General features: G+C 46.9%; 5 protein-coding genes, 2 long non-coding RNA genes and 3 other non-coding genes across 14 annotated transcripts in view; 4 read left to right on the forward strand and 6 right to left on the reverse strand.

Moving 5' to 3' along the window:
• LOC147642537 (uncharacterized) overlaps window positions 1-16,461 on the reverse strand; it is a 216,145-nt gene that overhangs the window by 4,733 nt on the left and 194,951 nt on the right. The gene's annotated exons all lie outside the window — the stretch shown is intronic.
• rod (kinetochore component rough deal) lies at window positions 141-7,515 on the forward strand. Its single transcript, XM_020955795.2, has 15 exons — window positions 141-340; window positions 416-753; window positions 844-1,191; window positions 1,257-1,456; window positions 1,507-1,715; window positions 1,773-2,021; window positions 2,072-2,529; window positions 2,592-3,862; window positions 3,924-4,318; window positions 4,394-4,902; window positions 4,959-5,328; window positions 5,445-5,709; window positions 5,766-6,573; window positions 6,628-7,261; window positions 7,313-7,515. The coding sequence occupies exons 1-15, from the start codon at window positions 245-247 to the stop codon at window positions 7,421-7,423; spliced, it is 6,261 nt and encodes a 2,086-aa protein (XP_020811454.2). The 5' UTR covers window positions 141-244; the 3' UTR covers window positions 7,424-7,515.
• Window positions 8,022-12,225, reverse strand: LOC147642538 (uncharacterized). The gene is made up of 2 exons (XR_015273269.1): window positions 12,162-12,225; window positions 8,022-12,029 (listed from the first exon to the last, which is right to left on the reverse strand). It is a non-coding gene; the product is annotated as an uncharacterized LOC147642538 (long non-coding RNA).
• LOC110186501 (acyl-coenzyme A thioesterase 9, mitochondrial) lies at window positions 8,270-10,173 on the forward strand. Of its 2 annotated transcripts, none has more exons than XM_020955695.2 (4): window positions 8,270-8,476; window positions 8,532-8,605; window positions 8,663-8,905; window positions 8,973-10,173. In XM_020955695.2, the coding sequence occupies exons 1-4, from the start codon at window positions 8,370-8,372 to the stop codon at window positions 9,896-9,898; spliced, it is 1,350 nt and encodes a 449-aa protein (XP_020811354.1). In that variant the 5' UTR covers window positions 8,270-8,369; the 3' UTR covers window positions 9,899-10,173. The 2 variants fall into 2 exon arrangements, with proteins under 2 accessions (XP_020811354.1, XP_020811355.1); XM_020955696.2 differs by having other exon boundaries at window positions 8,282-8,476; window positions 8,535-8,605.
• On the forward strand, window positions 10,380-12,884 carry LOC110186995 (acyl-coenzyme A thioesterase 9, mitochondrial-like). 4 transcript variants are annotated; one of them, XM_020956353.2, is made up of 5 exons: window positions 10,380-10,573; window positions 10,623-10,699; window positions 10,760-11,002; window positions 11,058-11,809; window positions 12,696-12,884. In XM_020956353.2, the coding sequence occupies exons 1-5, from the start codon at window positions 10,512-10,514 to the stop codon at window positions 12,882-12,884; spliced, it is 1,323 nt and encodes a 440-aa protein (XP_020812012.2). In that variant the 5' UTR covers window positions 10,380-10,511. The 4 variants fall into 4 exon arrangements, with proteins under 4 accessions (XP_020812012.2, XP_086696190.1, XP_020812014.2 ...); XM_086840064.1 differs by lacking the exon at window positions 12,696-12,884 and having other exon boundaries at window positions 10,432-10,573; window positions 11,058-11,662; window positions 11,729-12,007; XM_020956355.2 differs by lacking the exon at window positions 12,696-12,884 and having other exon boundaries at window positions 10,432-10,573; window positions 11,058-11,422; window positions 11,488-11,625.
• On the forward strand, window positions 12,597-15,219 carry LOC110186994 (acyl-coenzyme A thioesterase 9, mitochondrial). Its single transcript, XM_020956350.2, has 2 exons — window positions 12,597-13,153; window positions 13,220-15,219. The coding sequence occupies exons 1-2, from the start codon at window positions 12,976-12,978 to the stop codon at window positions 14,443-14,445; spliced, it is 1,404 nt and encodes a 467-aa protein (XP_020812009.2). The 5' UTR covers window positions 12,597-12,975; the 3' UTR covers window positions 14,446-15,219.
• On the reverse strand, window positions 14,596-16,308 carry RpL6 (ribosomal protein L6). The gene is made up of 2 exons (XM_020956356.2): window positions 16,156-16,308; window positions 14,596-15,407 (listed from the first exon to the last, which is right to left on the reverse strand). The coding sequence occupies exons 1-2, from the start codon at window positions 16,264-16,266 to the stop codon at window positions 14,730-14,732; spliced, it is 789 nt and encodes a 262-aa protein (XP_020812015.2). The 5' UTR covers window positions 16,267-16,308; the 3' UTR covers window positions 14,596-14,729.
• Window positions 15,496-15,575, reverse strand: LOC147642539 (small nucleolar RNA Me18S-Gm1358). Its single transcript, XR_015273486.1, has one exon. It is a non-coding gene; the product is annotated as a small nucleolar RNA Me18S-Gm1358 (small nucleolar RNA).
• Window positions 15,678-15,767, reverse strand: LOC147642540 (small nucleolar RNA Me18S-Gm1358). Its single transcript, XR_015273487.1, has one exon. It is a non-coding gene; the product is annotated as a small nucleolar RNA Me18S-Gm1358 (small nucleolar RNA).
• On the reverse strand, window positions 15,874-15,954 carry LOC147642541 (small nucleolar RNA Me18S-Gm1358). The gene has a single exon (XR_015273488.1). It is a non-coding gene; the product is annotated as a small nucleolar RNA Me18S-Gm1358 (small nucleolar RNA).

The following is a 16,461-nucleotide window of genomic DNA, read 5'->3' on the forward strand; positions in this document are numbered from 1 at the left end:
AGGTTTAAGCTTACGAAAGATAAAGATTAGGGCATGCATTCATTTAAAGAGAGAGTTTAAAACAATGTTTAACAGAAATTAAATAAAAGGTACTAAAACCGAGTTGGCAGGCCCAAAGAAGCAGATGATTGTGGTGGATATCGGAATCGGAATCGTAATCGAAATCAAGAGACGCTTAATAATTTGGCGCTACAAAATTGTGTTTTGTACGACTTACAATATAAACAAAAGTGGATTCAAAAGGATGTGGGGCAACTTCGAGGCATCATCCCGCGAGGATGAGACCATATCCAATGTGTTCTCCTCTCGGGGCATATTCCAAATCAGCAGCGAAGAGGAGGTGACGCCGCAATATATGTAAAATGTAACTTACAGTTAGGTTCAAGTTTGTCCTTTGTTCGCTTTGTTTTTTTAGGTGACTAAATATCCAGTAGTGCTGGCTTCGGTGCAGTGTGGAAAAATGGTGATAGCTATCGACAAGTGCCTGCTGCTTCTCGAGGACGAACTGGTGGCTGAGTGTGCCTGCCTGAACTTTGGGGCCACGATCGAGGCGGTTGGAATCTCCGCCAGCGGAAACCTTATTGTCTGCGGCCTCAGCGATGGCGAGGTCCACGGGGTGTCCATCAAGGGATTGCTGTTATTCGCCGTGTGCGTCAACCTTGAAGACGTAAGCGTAACAGGTGGCACCTTCCGGAGCATCCATCAACTGGGCCAGCAGTTTTATTTTACCTGCAAGAACGGCAGCATATACTGGTAAGTTGTGGAGGTCAGTTATAGCCTTAAGGTATTCTTAAGGAATTTGATAGACAAACATCCTCGTATTCGTATTTTCTGTACTTTCAGTCTTAGTGACATCGATGAGCGCTCTTTAGAATCACTCTCCAATATGACACTGAAGGAAAACGAAACCATTGCCAACGAGAAAGCCATTCTCGAAGATGTCACCATAAAGCGTACATCGACGGGACGTTCTAATGCCAATGTGGACTGTGTGGTTCTGCTGCAGCATCAGATCGGCAGTCTTAATGTCCAGAACAACCAAGAGGATTTGGGCTTGGATCATGGATTAATTATCACAGGAGATCATGGTACACTGAACTTCAGGACGAGCTCCAGCTCGGATTTCACACGTATCAGTTTGCTTGATCACTTCGGTGATCTCAAGCAAATCTACAATCTTGAGCACTGCGTGTGAGTTAATTAGACACTTTTATTAGCCCTAAAATATATATAGTTTTCTGTAAAAATCCCTGAAGGATTGCGCTAACCAACTCTGGACACTTGCTGGACATCTGTCCGTACACTCGCACTGTATACATGTGCCATACCGCTCAGCGCCAGAGCCTGCTCATCGAGGATTTGCTGGTGATCGAGTGCAGCGAGGAGAATATAGAGCTGCTACTGCTGACAAAGCACACGGAAGATGGTCGCTTCATTAAGATTGTGGAGTATCCTTGTAGGTATTATTGCCTCATTAGTTACCATATTTAACTTCTGAATTCTTAGCTTTGAAATGCAAAAACGAAGTGGAGGTGCCGGCGCATGCCTGGCTCGTGCGCCAGCCCAAGTGTGCGGTGAATCTGTATTATCTGGCCGCCAAGGAAGTGAATCGGGAAAGCATACCCACGGTGGTCGAGATGATGCTTGTTTCCGAAACCGATCCTAGTGATCGTTTCAAGAAGTTAATAGCCAAAGGTCGTCTGGAAGAGGCGGAGGTAACATGAATATATTTAGTTAAGAAATTTACTCACGGTTTCCTCTTTGCTTCCCAGGAATTTGGCATTCAGTTTGAACTGTGCCTGCAGCCGATTTATGAGGCCAAGGCCAAGCGCATACTCGTCGAGCTCTGCAATTCTTCGTCGAGCAATGAAATGCTGGATAAAAAGTTCCAGAGCCTGTTGGAGTTGCTGGCGCAGATCGAGAACAAGGCTTTTATAAAGAGTCATCGCATGATCAACCTGAGCTCGCGACACATCCTGGAGCGTTACCTGCGCGAAATTCAGAAGCGGTTAAGCTTTGAGGTGAGGCTTGTTTCAGGAGTATGCCAGATAATCTTTACTCTCTCCTTAAGGACGACGAAGAGGACATGCTTGAGATCGATGAACAGCTGCATCGCCTGAAAACACTGGCTATTACCGATCCCTACGAGTGCAATACAGACTGGCAGAAGTTTATTTACGACAAGAACCTTGTCAGGATGGTAAAGTCCTTGTTCAATACGGATATGCCCACGGCTTGTCTCATTTGGCGTCGGCATTCCTGCAGCATTTTGCCGCTGCTCAACGAGGATGAGCTCCGCACACTGCTGGGCTTCATACCCGGCAACTCAAAGCCCTTCAATGTGGTGCAGTGGCTGCGCCAATTCATACCCTTGGTGAGCAACACGCATCCTGGCATTATGCCGTTCATCACCGACTGGAGCATTGAGATGACACGCAAGCTGCAGTATAGTCCCCACTGGCCGGACATTGGGTTGGAATTTGCCACCAAAATACTGGAGATCTTTGAGGAGATACAGTTTACCTATTCGTGAGTTGATCTCCGTATATCTCCATGAATTGGTTTGATAATGTTCTTACAAACCTTTCTAGGGACGTCCGACGGCAGCAGGAGCGCAATATGGGCAAACTACGAGACCTGGTCAACGCTTTACAGGATTTGTCGGTCCTTAAGACCCACTACAATATGGGCTTTACGTTGGACAACTACATGAAGGACTCAATTGATGCCACGGCTCTCAGCATCCTGCAGCACGTGCAGCTCGACAAACTAAAGCGACTCGTTGAGAACTTCTTGTACCCGATCTTTCAGGAAAAGGGTCGCCATCCCCTGGAAGTGATCAAGCAGTATATATCCCAGTTGGTGGCCAGTCGCCAATCGTCGAGCAATTGGCTAGATCGGGCCATGGCCTGCATCGAGTTGCTGCACAACGAGGACAGTCGTCTGGAGTGTGCCTTGTCTGTGCTCAGGAACGCTCCAGTTCCCTGGCCCGAATCACTAGCTCCCCTCATCCGGCTACGCAACTCCACCAATCCGCTGGCCATGAAGATCAACGATGAGTACGAAATCCAGGTGATAAAGATCATGAAGGCCAAGTACGGCTGGCCGGCAGACAGTTCGGAGCTCAATGTGGAGCTCTTTGCGATGCGCATCGTTAAGATGAACCTGCCCGATATGCTGCATGACATCCAGGCATTGACCAAGGCGGCGCCTGACATCTCTGTGAGTGCTAACCTCCATTGCTGCTACCAGATGGCGCGTCGCGGCCAAATCGAGCAGGCGTACGAGTTCTTCAAGACGCTGAATAAGGAAAAGTATTCGGAGGACGGGCAGCATGTGGTGGAGATACTGGCAACCTTGCTGGAGAACACGACACAGGCTGCCTTTAAGAATGAAACCAAGGCGCAGGAGCATCAGAATGTCATGGAACTGTTCAAGCTCTTTCTACCGCACGCGGAAGCCTCGTATGAGCGGCGCTACTTGATGATCAAGCATCGTTTCCAGCTCCATCAGAAATTCGGCATCGAACTGAGCTGTAGCAATGAACTCATTCCGCTGCAGAAGCGTCACGAGTTGCTGGACGACACCATTGAAAGAATCGTGGAGCGTGCTCAGGCCACGCTAAATATGCCCGCTTTCATTGTCAGCGAAATGCTGGAGCTGTGCACGGCTCTCGCCTTGACGCAGGTCTTTGGCCTCCACCGCATTTGTCAGCGCGTATCCTGCCTGCCACTGAGCTGTGCCATTGCCTACTATGTGACGCAGTTCATCGATTGCGTGCCGGCCAATGCCGAGGATTTCATCAACCTTGCACTCGAGCTGATCATCCAGCAAATTGAGAATGCCAAAGGCACCGACAATGGTGGGTACTGATCTCATTCCTTGTATTTCTGTCGAGTTAATGACTTCTCTCTCCTGGTCAGATCTCCCTTCCTCTCTCCAGCTGATTACTGACAGCGATCCGCTAAGCTTTCCACTCGCCTACGAGCTGCTCACAGCCGCCCAGATTCACGAGCAGAGTCGTCGCCGGGATCTTATCGAGGTAATCAAGTATGTGAGGGTGGTGGTGATCCACTATCCGTTGGATGCCCTCAAGAAACACTATGATGGCAAGGAGCAGTCCGTTAACGAGCACATTTGTCGCACTTTGGACGGCACGACACTGGCCTTTGGCGAGAGTACACTTAACTTTAGCAGCGCCGTCAACGGCTCCTTTGACACAAAGCCCGTACTGCAGGTGCCATCGACGAAGAAGCGCCCATCAGTGTCCATATTCGATGAGGTGGAGGTGCAGCCGGTGCAGCAGCCGCAGAAAAAGGTAGCGTATGAAAGGAAATAACGCCTTCAAGTCCCTAGGATATGCTAATAGATAATCTCTAACTACGCTCCATAGAAAATCCTTGGCTCTCACCTGCCCATAGTCAAGTTTCTGGCCAGGACTCTGCGGCTAATGGTGATCGAGGGTGAGCCTAACAACTCGCTGCTAATGCACATACGGCAGGGTTTGGCGGAGAACATCTCGGAGGTGATAGACAGCGCTCAGACCGACTTCTTTCAATCGATGGAGCTGCTGACCAAGACCAAGGAGCACGACGTTTGGTATGTGATCCTGCAGTATCTGTTGGAATACCAGCAACAAAACTGCCTCAGCAAGCGGATCATCAACGAGGGCTTCATCACCTTACAGTTGCGCCGCATTTTGCGCAATGCAATGAGCAACAAGAATGTCAACTTTATAGAGCTCTTCACCATGCTGGCGGTCAATAGCGATGCCATGGCCCTGCTCGATAAACTCTCCAAGGAGGTGAAGTCCGACCTGCAGATGATCAATTGCCTAACGCTGTCCGCCATGTACAGCGAGCATCTGGACGATGTGGAGACTGTGGAAAGGATACGAGCCAAGTATACATACAAATTAACATAAATGCGAGCTCCTTTGCAATAACAAATCATTGCAGACGCCTGAAACTGTATTATTACCTGGAGTTCTGCCAGCAGGACCCGCGCATCATAGGCAAATTCAACGCGGAAATGGACAGTGTGGAGGATCTGCTCAAGGAGTTCCACAACAAGCAGCTGGATGTGCGCCTATTGGAGCGTATAAGCAAAGACTTTGGCTTTGATTTCCAGAAGATCCTAATCACTCAGATACTGAGTATATTAAGTGGCCAGGAGTTGCGCTTCGATATCCATCGCGATAGCTTTGGCGACGAGAAGCTGGTGATGCTGTGCAGCGCCCAGGAAATGCTTGACATGTGCCAGCCCTACATCGATGCCATCAAGAACGTAGAGCTCTTTACCTCAAAACTGAAGCTGTTCATCGAGGAGGTGAGTTCTTGTAACTGGTCTCCGAAGGAACTTAATAAGAATCAGTTCTCAAGAAAGTTTAAGTTCGATGAAAGCAAATGGTTTTCGCCCTAACATTATATTCTTTCATTGTCCAGATAAACATTTACTTCTACGAGCTGTACATGTGTGTGATCAACATCCTGATGTTCTTCAATGCCGCACCCAAAGAGATGGAGATATGGAAGAATATCCTGCGCTTTCTGCGCTACAAGATGACCGGCAGGCGTCGTAATCGTCCAAGTCAATTCGAGACGGACATGTGGCTGAAATCGCACAAGGAGAATGGCATTTTGCCCAAGATCTCGCGTTATCGTTTGCCCTTCAAGGCGATTGTGGAGCAGCCGCTGAAGGATATCCTGGGTGGGTACAGGGAATCTTCTTTCAATTCCATAACATGCTCAAGAAATACCTTCCAGTCAGCGAACTCTGCGTGGACAACTGCCTGGGCTGGTTCCCTCTAATACAGATGCACACCTCGCTTAAGGGCTCCAAGGACAGTGCCCAAAACTGTGACTATTTTTGCATGTCGGCGGTGAAGAACTCAATAGCCGAGTACAAGTCCAGGAATGAGCCAGAGTCCTGGAGCTTGCATCCCACGAATAATGCTTTCCTCATGTCCATTCTCCGCCTCGTCGAGAACATACACAATCCGAACAAGGCGTTCCTGATTCTTTACTATGTGTCCAACTATGCGCGGGACGGAGCTGACCAGGTGGAGGCCTCCTACGAGTGCTGGAAGTTCATGCAGGAGAAGGGCGACCTCATCACCGACAAGGAGCACATGGCGAAGGTGAGGCGACGCTATCCCATCCAGAAGACGCAACATCTGTTGCATGTCTACGGCCTGACGGACGAGAAACTCTTGAATCAAGTGGAAAATCCCAGCGAGCTGATCAACAGCCTGTACCATCATGAGCTCATTCTTAAGTCCACAAAGGTGGACATCAATGCGCTGGTCGGAGAGATAGCCAAGCTTCACGGCCTCTGCCTGGACACCATACAGTTTCGGTTGCTGCAAAAGTGGCTATCGGTCACCATGGAGCCGGCGGACAATACAATGTTGGAGGAGACCTTCATGGAGGAGGCGGAGCATCCGAGCGGAGCAGATGGCGGCGCTGGCGTTCAGAATGCCAGCGAGAATGTGAACAGAGCCTTCTACATCCTGTCTAGCTGGCCAAAGGCAGACGCCGTCAAGTTCTTGGTAGGCCTGATCTTTAAGGGCGGGTAAGAAACTATAAAAAATCTAAAATTTAATTCAGCTAATGAGCTTATCCCTAGCTCCACGAATACCTCTACGCAGCTGCAGATGTACGAGTGCTACTCAAAGCTCAACGATGGCAGCAACTCCTTCACCAGCACCATCAACCAGAAGCAGTTCATCAGCATCAAATGCGTCAACGACCTGAAGACGCTCGGCTACAAGTCGAACCTTGAGAAGTTCGCCGGCGAGCAATGCAACAAGATTGACATTCTGAAGATGATCTGGCAGCGCAACGCCCAGAATCCCCTTTCCCTGGAGGTGATGGCCAACATATGCCTCGGTTTCGACGTGCACTTGCCCAAAATCTGGAACGGGATTCTCAAGCGCATGATCATGTTCAATATGGTGCGAGAACTCAACGCTCTGCTGGATGTGCTTAGCTGCCGACCTCATCTCCTACACATAGACGGCCTGGCCCTGGCCTGGGATTATGTGCTGTGTCATCCGCTGAAGAATGCCGTGCAGACACGCTCCTTCGCCCAGGAGGAGCAGCTGCACAAGACCCTCCTACGGCTGCAGGGTTGCCCCGTGGTCCATGCCCTCAATCTGCTGCAGTTCGCCGAGTACTGTGTCGTCATCCATCGACCCCACATGGCCGCCGCCATCCTCAGCTTCTGCGAGAGTTCGGGGGAAAGGACTAAGATCAAAGCGGTATGACCTCTGGATCCATTTTAGATCCTTACTTAATTCCTTTGCTTTCAGCTGATACATTCCCGTCCAGTGGATAATCTGCGGCAGCAGATCTTGGATCTGGAAGATGCCGGCCTGCTGCCGGTGGTGCTGAACTTTGCCCTTAAGGAATTAAACCTATAAACGGCAAGTTTGTCATATTTTTATATTTTTTACACTTTAGTTGTATAAATAATGAAGTTATATTTATAATAAAGAATTAATTTTGTAATTAAGTTATGTTTTTACAGCTAGACAATTTAAGATAATACTTCTCTAGAGTGCTTTTTTATTTTATAGATGTTCTGGCTCCTTTTTTCTAGCTTTCCTTTTATTTAACTTAAAGTTGTTTCAGTGCATATAGTTTTATTTTAATGTGTGGTTTTTTAATTTTCCAATTAATTTAACTTTTATTCTGTTAAGATTATCACGGTAAAGGTTTGTCAAAAATTCAATTAATAATTTTAATGAGGGGAACTCTCATTTACAATCTAAATGATCAATCATTCCAAAACGACCCAGATTTAAAAGGTGTTAAACAGAAAGGCATTTGGCTGACGCTATCTCGGGGGATCCAGTGACCAAAAAAAATTAGCAATGCTCGCGGTGACGTCATACGAGGTATGTATATATCATACGCATGAACCACAGTGGGCCAGAGGGTACGAAATGGCCATAAAAATAACTTAATAATAAGATTATTATTATTTACTGTAAAATTTTTTTTAAATTAATTTACAAATATATATTCTTTTCTTGTAATTATTTATTTAACTGCCAAATAAGAGAATCTACATATTTACTTAATACATATATGATTTATATGCAAGTTTTTCAATAACAAACTTTAATTTTAATACTTTGAATAAACAAATAATAAATATATCAATATAGTTATTCGAATATCTATGGTGTGAGTGGTTAGTTTCATTAAATTGAATTTACATTTTTGACACTCCCACGCTTCTAATCGATCCACTGTGACCAGCTGTTTCGGCAACCAGCTGATATTCCACCTTTTCAAAGGCGAGTTACACACACAACAAATCTAGAAGTTGCACAAATAATTCAAATATTAAATTAAAACAAAATGCTGCGTTCCATGTTGGGGGCAAGAAAGTGCTGGGGCTTAGTCCGGGTCAGAAATTCCATGGAGGTGACCGCCAAGGTGTCTCCAATTACCTTGGCGACGTCCAGGTAAGTGTCCCATAAATATTAATTCTGTGTATTGAATAAATATTCTCCGCTCCAGTAGGCGTCACTACTCTCCTCCCACCCACATTAAGCAGTCGGCGGTGGCCAATGAGTCTGGAACCATGGCGCAGAGTAAGTGGAAATTCCAAAACCCAATAAGATCCATGTTAATCAGCTTTCCCTTTGCAGTCAAGCAGGAGATGATGACTCGGCTGGGTCTGGAGCCCGGCTATAATCCGCTGCCCAAGTCCCGGGAGCATCTGCTAAAGTATCAACCCAAGTTGGAGGATCTGCCAGCACGGGCCATGCAGGATTCCTTCACCTCAGCCATTATACCCTTGAGCACAGATCGCACTCTGCAGGACAAGTATGTGACCTATTTGGGTAGCGTGAGAATGGGCAGGCTCCTGGAGGATATGGATATGTTTGCTGGTTAGTGCTTAGAATCTATTCAAAGCTTTACATATTTGGTTCTAATAATGTTCGATTTTCCGCATAGCCTGGTGCTGTCACAAGCACCTGAAGTTGCCCAGTCTGCCGGAGGGAGTTCATCTCCCCTACACCTTTGTGACCATCCTGGTGGACCGCATTGACTTTACCAACGTGCTGGCATCTGGCACTCAGGATATCCGTCTATCCGGTCACGTCTCCTGGGTGGGTACTAGCTCCATCGAGGTAGTGGTGTGGCTGGAACAGCTCGTTGGCGGAAGTTATCAAAAGCTGACCCGTGCCCTGTTCCTGATGGCGGCCAGAAATGCCACCAATACGGCTGCAGCACCTGTGAATCCTATAAAGCCGGCCAATGAGGAGGAGAAGGTGATTCTGGCGGGTGGGGCAGACAGGAAGAAACAACGCCAGATACTCTGCGCCCAATCGGTGTTCAAGGTGGAGCCCAACGACCCAGAGCAGACGCTGATGTACGAGCTATACAAGCGGACCACGCCGAGTAACACCTTGGAGCTGAACAAACGCATCCTTCCGCCCAACTGCCGCTGGATGGAGGACTCCTACCAGATGAGCACAATTCCCTCGTTTCCGGAGCATCGCAATCACCACAATCGGGTCTTTGGAGGATTTCTCATGCGCAGTGCCCTGGAGATCAGCTGGGCGGCAGCCTTCCTCTACTGCAAGACGCGTCCGAAGCTGGAGCACATCTCGGACATCAGTTTCGAGAAGCCGGTGGGAGTGGACAGCTTCATCAAGATGACGGCGTATGTGGTCTACACCAAGCTCAACTATGTGCAAATCATGACCGTGGCCGATGTCCTGGACACACACACAGGCAACCAGGTGACTACCAACACGTTCTACTACACCTTCTCTGCTCCTGATACGGTCACTGAAGTGCTGCCACGATCCTATCACGAGACCATGTGGTACATCCAGGGACGTCGCAAGTTCGAGGCCAGCATGGGTCTGAAATAGGTCAGAAGTTGCATCTTGTGAGTGTTTCCCATCCCCAAATGATAATTATGCGAGGCTATGGCATGAGAATTATGATATTACAGCAGATCTGTGTTTACAAAATAACTTAGATAACTTGGAATCCGATGAATATATAGGCAGCAAGTAAAAAAAGCTAAATTTGATTGTCCCACTTTGAAGTGTTTACAATATTTTGTATCTAAAAACTATTAAATATTACAATTCATCACCGAAAATATATGCAATTTAGTAAATAAAGGAGTTAAATTAATGGAGAACTGATTTTAAGAACAATATAGATCAGAGATTTTCCTTAATACATTTTGATTGCAATATGCAAACATGCATACACCCTTGCAGTTTTTATTTGGATTAGAAACCGAATTTTAAAACAATATTAAGTTAGCCAAAAATGCATTAACTTTAATTTGAAAAGCTTTTTCTTACTTTTCTATTTATTATTTATTTGATTTTTTAATCAAACTTCCTGAAAGTTTACTACATTTTTGAAAGTTTAATGTCCAAATCAAATTCTTGTTCGAAACCGGAATTGGATGGACTATTTGTAAATTGTACCTTTTATACCTGAACCTCTATAGTTTTCATTACTAAAATGCATCGTTGTTTGTGTGGGGTTCAAAGGGGAACGATCCGTTTGAAGGTCTGGTCCAACAAGTGAGTATTAAGTATTCGTTCTGACAGCCTAATGCCAGGTCCCCTATAGACGCTACTACGCACCGCCGCCACCAATGCACATTAAGGGATCGAAGGAACCGATTGAATCAAAAACCATAGTTGAAAGTAAGTACCCCATGTCCATTTAGGCAACACCTACTGCATCGGGTTTTCTCTCTTCCCCAGTCAAGGAGAAGATGATGCAGAGGCTGGGCCTGGAGCCTGGTTACAATCTGCAGCCAAAATCAAGGGAGCATCTACTCCAGTACCAACCCAAGGCAGAGGAGTTGCCGCCGCGAGCCATGCAGGACTCCTTCAGCTCGGCCATTATTCCTTTGAGTACGGACCGCCTGATGCAGGACAAGTATATGAACTTCTACGGCCACGTGCGCATGGGCAGGCTCATGGAGGACATGGACTTGTTTGCGGGTAGGGGCAGCCTTCATATCAATTTCCAATCGATCATCTAAACCTTTCTCCACAGCCTGGTGCTGTCATGGACATCTAAGTGTGCCCACTCTGCCTGAGGGAGTGCACCTGCCATACACCTTTGTCACTATCCTGGTGGATAACATTGACTTTGCCGCAAACCATACACTTGGTACCCATGACATCCGACTGTCCGGCCACGTCTCCTGGGTGGGCTCCAGTTCCATGGAGGTTGTGGTGTGGCTGGAGCAGGTGATCGATGGTGAGATCAATCCGGTCACCCATGCGCTGTTTCTGATGGGAGCCAGAAATGCCACCAACACAGCTGCGGCTCCGGTGAATCCCATTGAACCATCCAATGAGAAGGAGAAGGTGATCCTGGCGGGCGGTGCCGAGAGGAAGCGGCGTCGTCAGGAATGGGTGAGCAGCACCGAACAATTCCAGCCTACGGTTGAGGAGATAGCGATTATGTCCGAGTTACACAGGACGACCTCGGCCAGGGACACCTTGGAGCTGAATAAGCGCAATCTGCCGGAGAACTGTCGCTGGATGAAGGACTCTTTCCAGACGAACACCACACCCTCGTTTCCGGAACATCGGAACCATCATAACCGGGTCTTTGGCGGCTACCTAATGCGGACAGCCCTTGAAATCAGCTGGGTAGCTGTATTTCTGTACAGCAAGAGTCGTCCCTATCTGAAGCAAATCTCCGACATCGTTTTTCAGAAGCCCGTGCCCGTGGACAGCCTCATCAAGACGACCGCTTACGTGGTCTACACTTGGCGCAATTACCTCCAAATCAGAACGGTGTGCGATGTAATCGACAAGAACACAGGCGACCAGGTTACGACCAACACATTTAACTTCACCTTTGCCGTGTCGGAAGACATTGTGGTGCCGCAGGTGCTGCCCTTATCCTTTCACGAAACCATCTGGTATACCCACGGTCGGCGTAGGTTCGAAAGCACCGAAGCTTTCAAGGAACAAAGCAAAGACTGCCATTAGTGTAGATTCTGAAAACAAGAAACTAACACATAAATAATATTTATATAAATGAGACAGAGCGGAAGTTACTTCCATGATTAGAAATACTGACCTCGGATAGCTTTTGTTTGGGAAATTTTCCATACATACTTTTCCCGACTAAATCTTTACACACCTTTGCGAGCTCATCCGTACACCTTCAGTTGAGAGATTAGATTGTGACTTGTTAGAAAAGCACTGAAAAACTAGATGATAATATATGTACTTAATTTATATTCACAATTTTCAAACAAGTTTCTCACTTTTTTTAAATTGCAAAGCGAATCTATTCAGGTTTAGAACAGAGCAACTGCAAAAGAAATAGTAAATAAATATTAATTTAGTTATATTCGTAAATTCAAACGGTTTGTCAAACTTTAAATTCATAGTTTGTTTTTTGTATAGATTTTAAGTTAAACCATATTCATACATCTTTACTTTATAATTTAACATATACAAAAATATTCGAATTTAGAGAAAATCCTTCAAAATTATAAATGACGTATATTTCGTATAAGTAGGCATTTAAAATGCCATTTTTATGTTAATTGAAACAAATATGTTACACTTTATTAGGGAAATTTCTTACCAGATGAATATGTTCTTTTTCCGTTATAAAATACTACTAATTAATTTAGTATGGTATAAGACTTTATTAATTTTAAAACAGGTTCGCCTTGTTTTTCTCTGTGGAGGTAGCGATTCTCTCACTCAAACTATCATCCAAGTGGACACGTGCTCAGTTGATGGTGAGAGGCATGTAACCCAGAACACGCTCTGCTGGCGATTCTCCTCGGTTCCCAGTGCCATTCTCTCGAGTGCCGTCCAAGTGCCAGCCAACGCCAACACTCGATGCTAATGCAATCGAACTGAACCTTGTTACGTATTAAGAATTCTCCTCGCCCAGGAAGTTGTAGTTTCACCAGGACGCCTGTCCTAATCGTGGTAGGATGCAGCGTATGGTGCCCTACGGACTGGGAAGGCTGCTGGTGAGGAGCAACACGTCCAGCACTACCAGGAAATGGCTTATAAACAAAAGCTGCTGCGCCGCACTCCCTACCAGGAATTTTGCCCAGAACAAGGAACCTAAAGTGACCTCGGATCACTGCTCCGGCACGCTGGCAGAGGGTGAGTAAGGCCATCACCTTTGCCAGAGTAAGTCTCCAAGGTTCAAGTCGTCCCTTCGTCCAACAGTGATCCAGAAAATACAAGAGCAATCCGGCGTTGATGTAGGTTACCACACCATACCCAAGGCGCGGGACCACCTCCTGAAGCACCAGCCAAAGCACGAGGATCTGCCGCCGAGGACAATGCTCGACTCCCATACCATGGTCATTCTGCCTCTGAGTGCCAGTGAACTGATCCGTGAGCGGTATGTGAATCACCTTGGGCGGGTTAGGCTGGGACGTATTATGGAGGAGCTGGACATGTTCGCCGTGTGGATATGCCATCGTCATGTCAAGCTACCGGCTCTGCCCGAAGGAGTCCCGCTTCCCTACACCTTCGTCACCCTGCTGGTGGACAAGGTGGATTTCATCAACCTAGAGAGGTTGCAGGTCAACCAGGACATCCAGATCAGTGGACACGTCTCTTGGACGGGTCGCAGCTCAATGGAGATCATCATCTATGTCAGACAGCTTGCCCACGGCGAATACATCGATGTGACGAAGGCCATTTTTGTGATGGTGGCCAGGAATGCCACGAATACGGGTGCGGCACCCATAAATCCCCTCCAGGTGGGTGATGAGACGGAGACATTGATTCAACAGCAGGCGGAGAAGCGTCAGAAGACACGGCGTATAACGGCCCAGGACTCTGTATTTAATTCCCCGCCCAGGGAGCACGAACAGACAATCATGTACGAGATCCTCAAGAGGACGACGCCTCTAAACGGGATGGACTTAAACAAGCGCGTCCTTCCGCCGAAATGCCGCTGGATGGAGGACTCCCTGCAGACGACGATGATTGCCCCGTTTCCGGAGAACCGGAATGCCCAGAACACCATTTTCGGTGGCTACCTGATGCGCCAGGCCGTCGAAATAAGCTTCATTATGGCCAGCATCTACCTGGGAGACCGCCCCATCCTCAAGTGCATCTCGGACATCAGCTTTATGCATCCTGTGCATGTGAACACCTTTCTCCAGCTTACCGCCCACGTCGTCTACACCGCTCAGAACTACGTACAGCTGATGACCGTCGCCCAGGTGTGGGATCTCAAAAGCGTCGATAAGGTCCAGACCACCAATGTCTTCTATCTCACCTACCGGGCGGACAAGATACTGGACGAGGTGCTGCCGCGCTCCTACCGCGAGATGTTGTGGCATATCCACGGCCGAAGGAAACTGCTGGCGGCTCTCAATCTGCAGCCGGAGTACCCCGATCCACCGCCTATAAAAAATGAGTTTAATATAAGCACCTAACCAATGGATTACTCAGCTCTAATATTTTCGTCAAAATTTGAAGTGATTTGTTGTTTTATAGAACACAAAATGATGTCTTTATGGATTGTTCAAATCCTAATAAAGTTGCTCTATCCATGGACTATTACAGCATTAATTAATTTATGGTTGTTCCGTTTTGTAAGATTTATTTTACAAATTCTGTTTCTGTCTAACCAGCAGCGTTGAATGGGCTCGCTTCTGCTTGTACAAAGTGTTTAGAAATCCTTAAACTGAAGTTGTTTTCACCACCCAGGCAGCAACGTTTAGAAGCGCATGCGGTGTGGGTATTGGGAGGAGTGCAGGGCGAACATGTTCTGCAAGTACTTGGCAAAGAACTTGCCCTCGGGATGGGCCTTGATCACCTTCAGCAGGGCGGCGTCCACCTCTTTCTGGTCCTTCTTGCGCTGCTCGTTGGGCACGAAGCGCTCCTTCTTGGCCGCAAAGATATCGGCCTCGCCGCTCTTCTTGTCCTTCTTGGCCTTAAGGCGACGGAAATAGGCGTCGTTCAGATGCTCGGGCACCTTGAAGGCGCCGAGATCCACCTTCGACGAGGTGCCGATGACGTAGCGCTGGGAGACGCGACGCAGGGGGCACGAGTTGAGGGCGAAGGGTCCGGTGACCAGCAGCAGTCCCGAAGCAAGCACCTTCAGCAGAACGACACGCTTGCCCTGGTGGCGACCAGCCAGCAGGATTAAGACGGTGCCGGGCTTCAGGTTGCGGCGCGTGTTGCGCTTGTGCTCGCTGAAGTTGGCCTTGGAGGGGCGCTTCTTCACGAAGGTCTTGGTGGGGTAGGTGGCCTTGGACTTGTTCAGGAAAACGGTACGCTCACCGCCGTTCTTGGGACCGCCGATCTTCTTCACCTTCTTGATGGGCACCTTGACCTTCTCCACCACGGGGCTCTTCTTGTCCTTCAGGCGGTACAGGGCACGACGCTTGTACATCTGTAAGGGGGTAAAAGCTATTAGTAAGTGTTTGTGGGTGGGAAATAGATTTTTTATAAATGATTTTCAATGTTTTTTCATTATATTTTTTGTTCAGAAAATCCATAATCTGCACTTCGCTTATAAAAGCGTTCAGAGTGGTGCATGGAAATATCATCACAGTCAAAATACAAAGGTTCAAACCAAAATTGTTGAGAGGAATCCATTACAGATTACTTTTTGAATTATATTAATTATTTTTAGGCTCTATTACTTTGTTATTTTGTTGTAGTTTAATCAGAAAATCCATAATCTGCACATTGCTTATAAAAGCATTCAGAGTGGTGCATGGAAATATCATCATAGCTACTTTGTTAATCAAAATATAGAGTTTACAACCATAACTGTTGAAAGGTATCCATTACAGATAGTTTTTAAATTGTGTTTACTAGTTGTAAACTCCATAAATTTGTTATTTTATAGTATTGTAAATCAGAAAATCCATAATCTGCACTTTGCTTGTTAGAAGCATTCAGAGTGGTGCATGGAAATATCATCATTTTCAACACACATTTTCAGGCAAGGTATTGACCCTAAAACCAGGCCATTCTCAACGATTCAACAGGTTATATTAGTTATTATTTTCCGATTTTAAGATAATCCAGTAGGCAAGCCATATGTAAACCACGCCGCTTTTGTCTCTTTCCGCTAGAGGAGGAGGCGTCACACCGCCAGAAGCCGTTGCCACGCCGTCTTCAGTTATATTTACCTGCGCCTTGGAGTAACGCAGGATGCCGCCCTTCAGGTAGGAGTTGACCGGGTGCTTCTTGCCCTTTTTGGCCGATTTGGCCAACTTTTTAGCTTTCTCGACGGGTGCCATTGTGGAAACACGTGTACACAGCACAAAAAATTATGGAAAAGGAAGGTTATGTTCAAAAGAGCTGGCACTTCTTCGATAGCTCTATCGATAGTTAGGTTCCAGCAATTGTTCGGAAGCTATCGCAGTTGTATAGAGATGGTTGTTATTGGTGAGAGTTAAACAAGGTTCATGTATTTGCATATTTGTGCGAATTGG

The sequence above is a fragment of the Drosophila serrata genome, unplaced genomic scaffold, assembly GCF_035046125.1.
Source record: "Drosophila serrata isolate PLE 108 unplaced genomic scaffold, ASM3504612v1 contig_382, whole genome shotgun sequence".
Taxonomy (NCBI): Eukaryota; Metazoa; Arthropoda; class Insecta; order Diptera; family Drosophilidae; genus Drosophila; species Drosophila serrata.

What these genes read in the sequence shown, in the direction of transcription:
- RpL6 (XM_020956356.2), bottom strand. Translation starts at nt 16,266, where the DNA reads ATGGCACCCGTCGAGAAAGCTAAAAAGTTGGCCAAATCGGCCAAAAAG. An exon ending in TGCGTTACTCCAAGGCGCAG is followed by an intron (nt 15,408 to 16,155) that starts GTAAATATAACT and finishes ACCCCCTTACAG; the next exon opens with ATGTACAAGCGTCGTGCCCT.
- LOC110186994 (XM_020956350.2), top strand. Translation starts at nt 12,976, where the DNA reads ATGCAGCGTATGGTGCCCTACGGACTGGGAAGGCTGCTGGTGAGGAGC. An exon ending in CTCCGGCACGCTGGCAGAGG is followed by an intron (nt 13,154 to 13,219) that starts GTGAGTAAGGCC and finishes TTCGTCCAACAG; the next exon opens with TGATCCAGAAAATACAAGAG.
- LOC110186995 (XM_020956351.2), top strand. Translation starts at nt 10,512, where the DNA reads ATGCATCGTTGTTTGTGTGGGGTTCAAAGGGGAACGATCCGTTTGAAG. An exon ending in ATCAAAAACCATAGTTGAAA is followed by an intron (nt 10,700 to 10,759) that starts GTAAGTACCCCA and finishes TCTCTTCCCCAG; the next exon opens with TCAAGGAGAAGATGATGCAG. An exon ending in GGACATGGACTTGTTTGCGG is followed by an intron (nt 11,003 to 11,057) that starts GTAGGGGCAGCC and finishes CTTTCTCCACAG; the next exon opens with CCTGGTGCTGTCATGGACAT.
- rod (XM_020955795.2), top strand. Translation starts at nt 245, where the DNA reads ATGTGGGGCAACTTCGAGGCATCATCCCGCGAGGATGAGACCATATCC. An exon ending in TACAATCTTGAGCACTGCGT is followed by an intron (nt 1,192 to 1,256) that starts GTGAGTTAATTA and finishes AAATCCCTGAAG; the next exon opens with GATTGCGCTAACCAACTCTG. An exon ending in AGAAGCGGTTAAGCTTTGAG is followed by an intron (nt 2,022 to 2,071) that starts GTGAGGCTTGTT and finishes TCTCTCCTTAAG; the next exon opens with GACGACGAAGAGGACATGCT.
- LOC110186501 (XM_020955695.2), top strand. Translation starts at nt 8,370, where the DNA reads ATGCTGCGTTCCATGTTGGGGGCAAGAAAGTGCTGGGGCTTAGTCCGG. An exon ending in ATTACCTTGGCGACGTCCAG is followed by an intron (nt 8,477 to 8,531) that starts GTAAGTGTCCCA and finishes TCTCCGCTCCAG; the next exon opens with TAGGCGTCACTACTCTCCTC. An exon ending in GTCTGGAACCATGGCGCAGA is followed by an intron (nt 8,606 to 8,662) that starts GTAAGTGGAAAT and finishes TTCCCTTTGCAG; the next exon opens with TCAAGCAGGAGATGATGACT.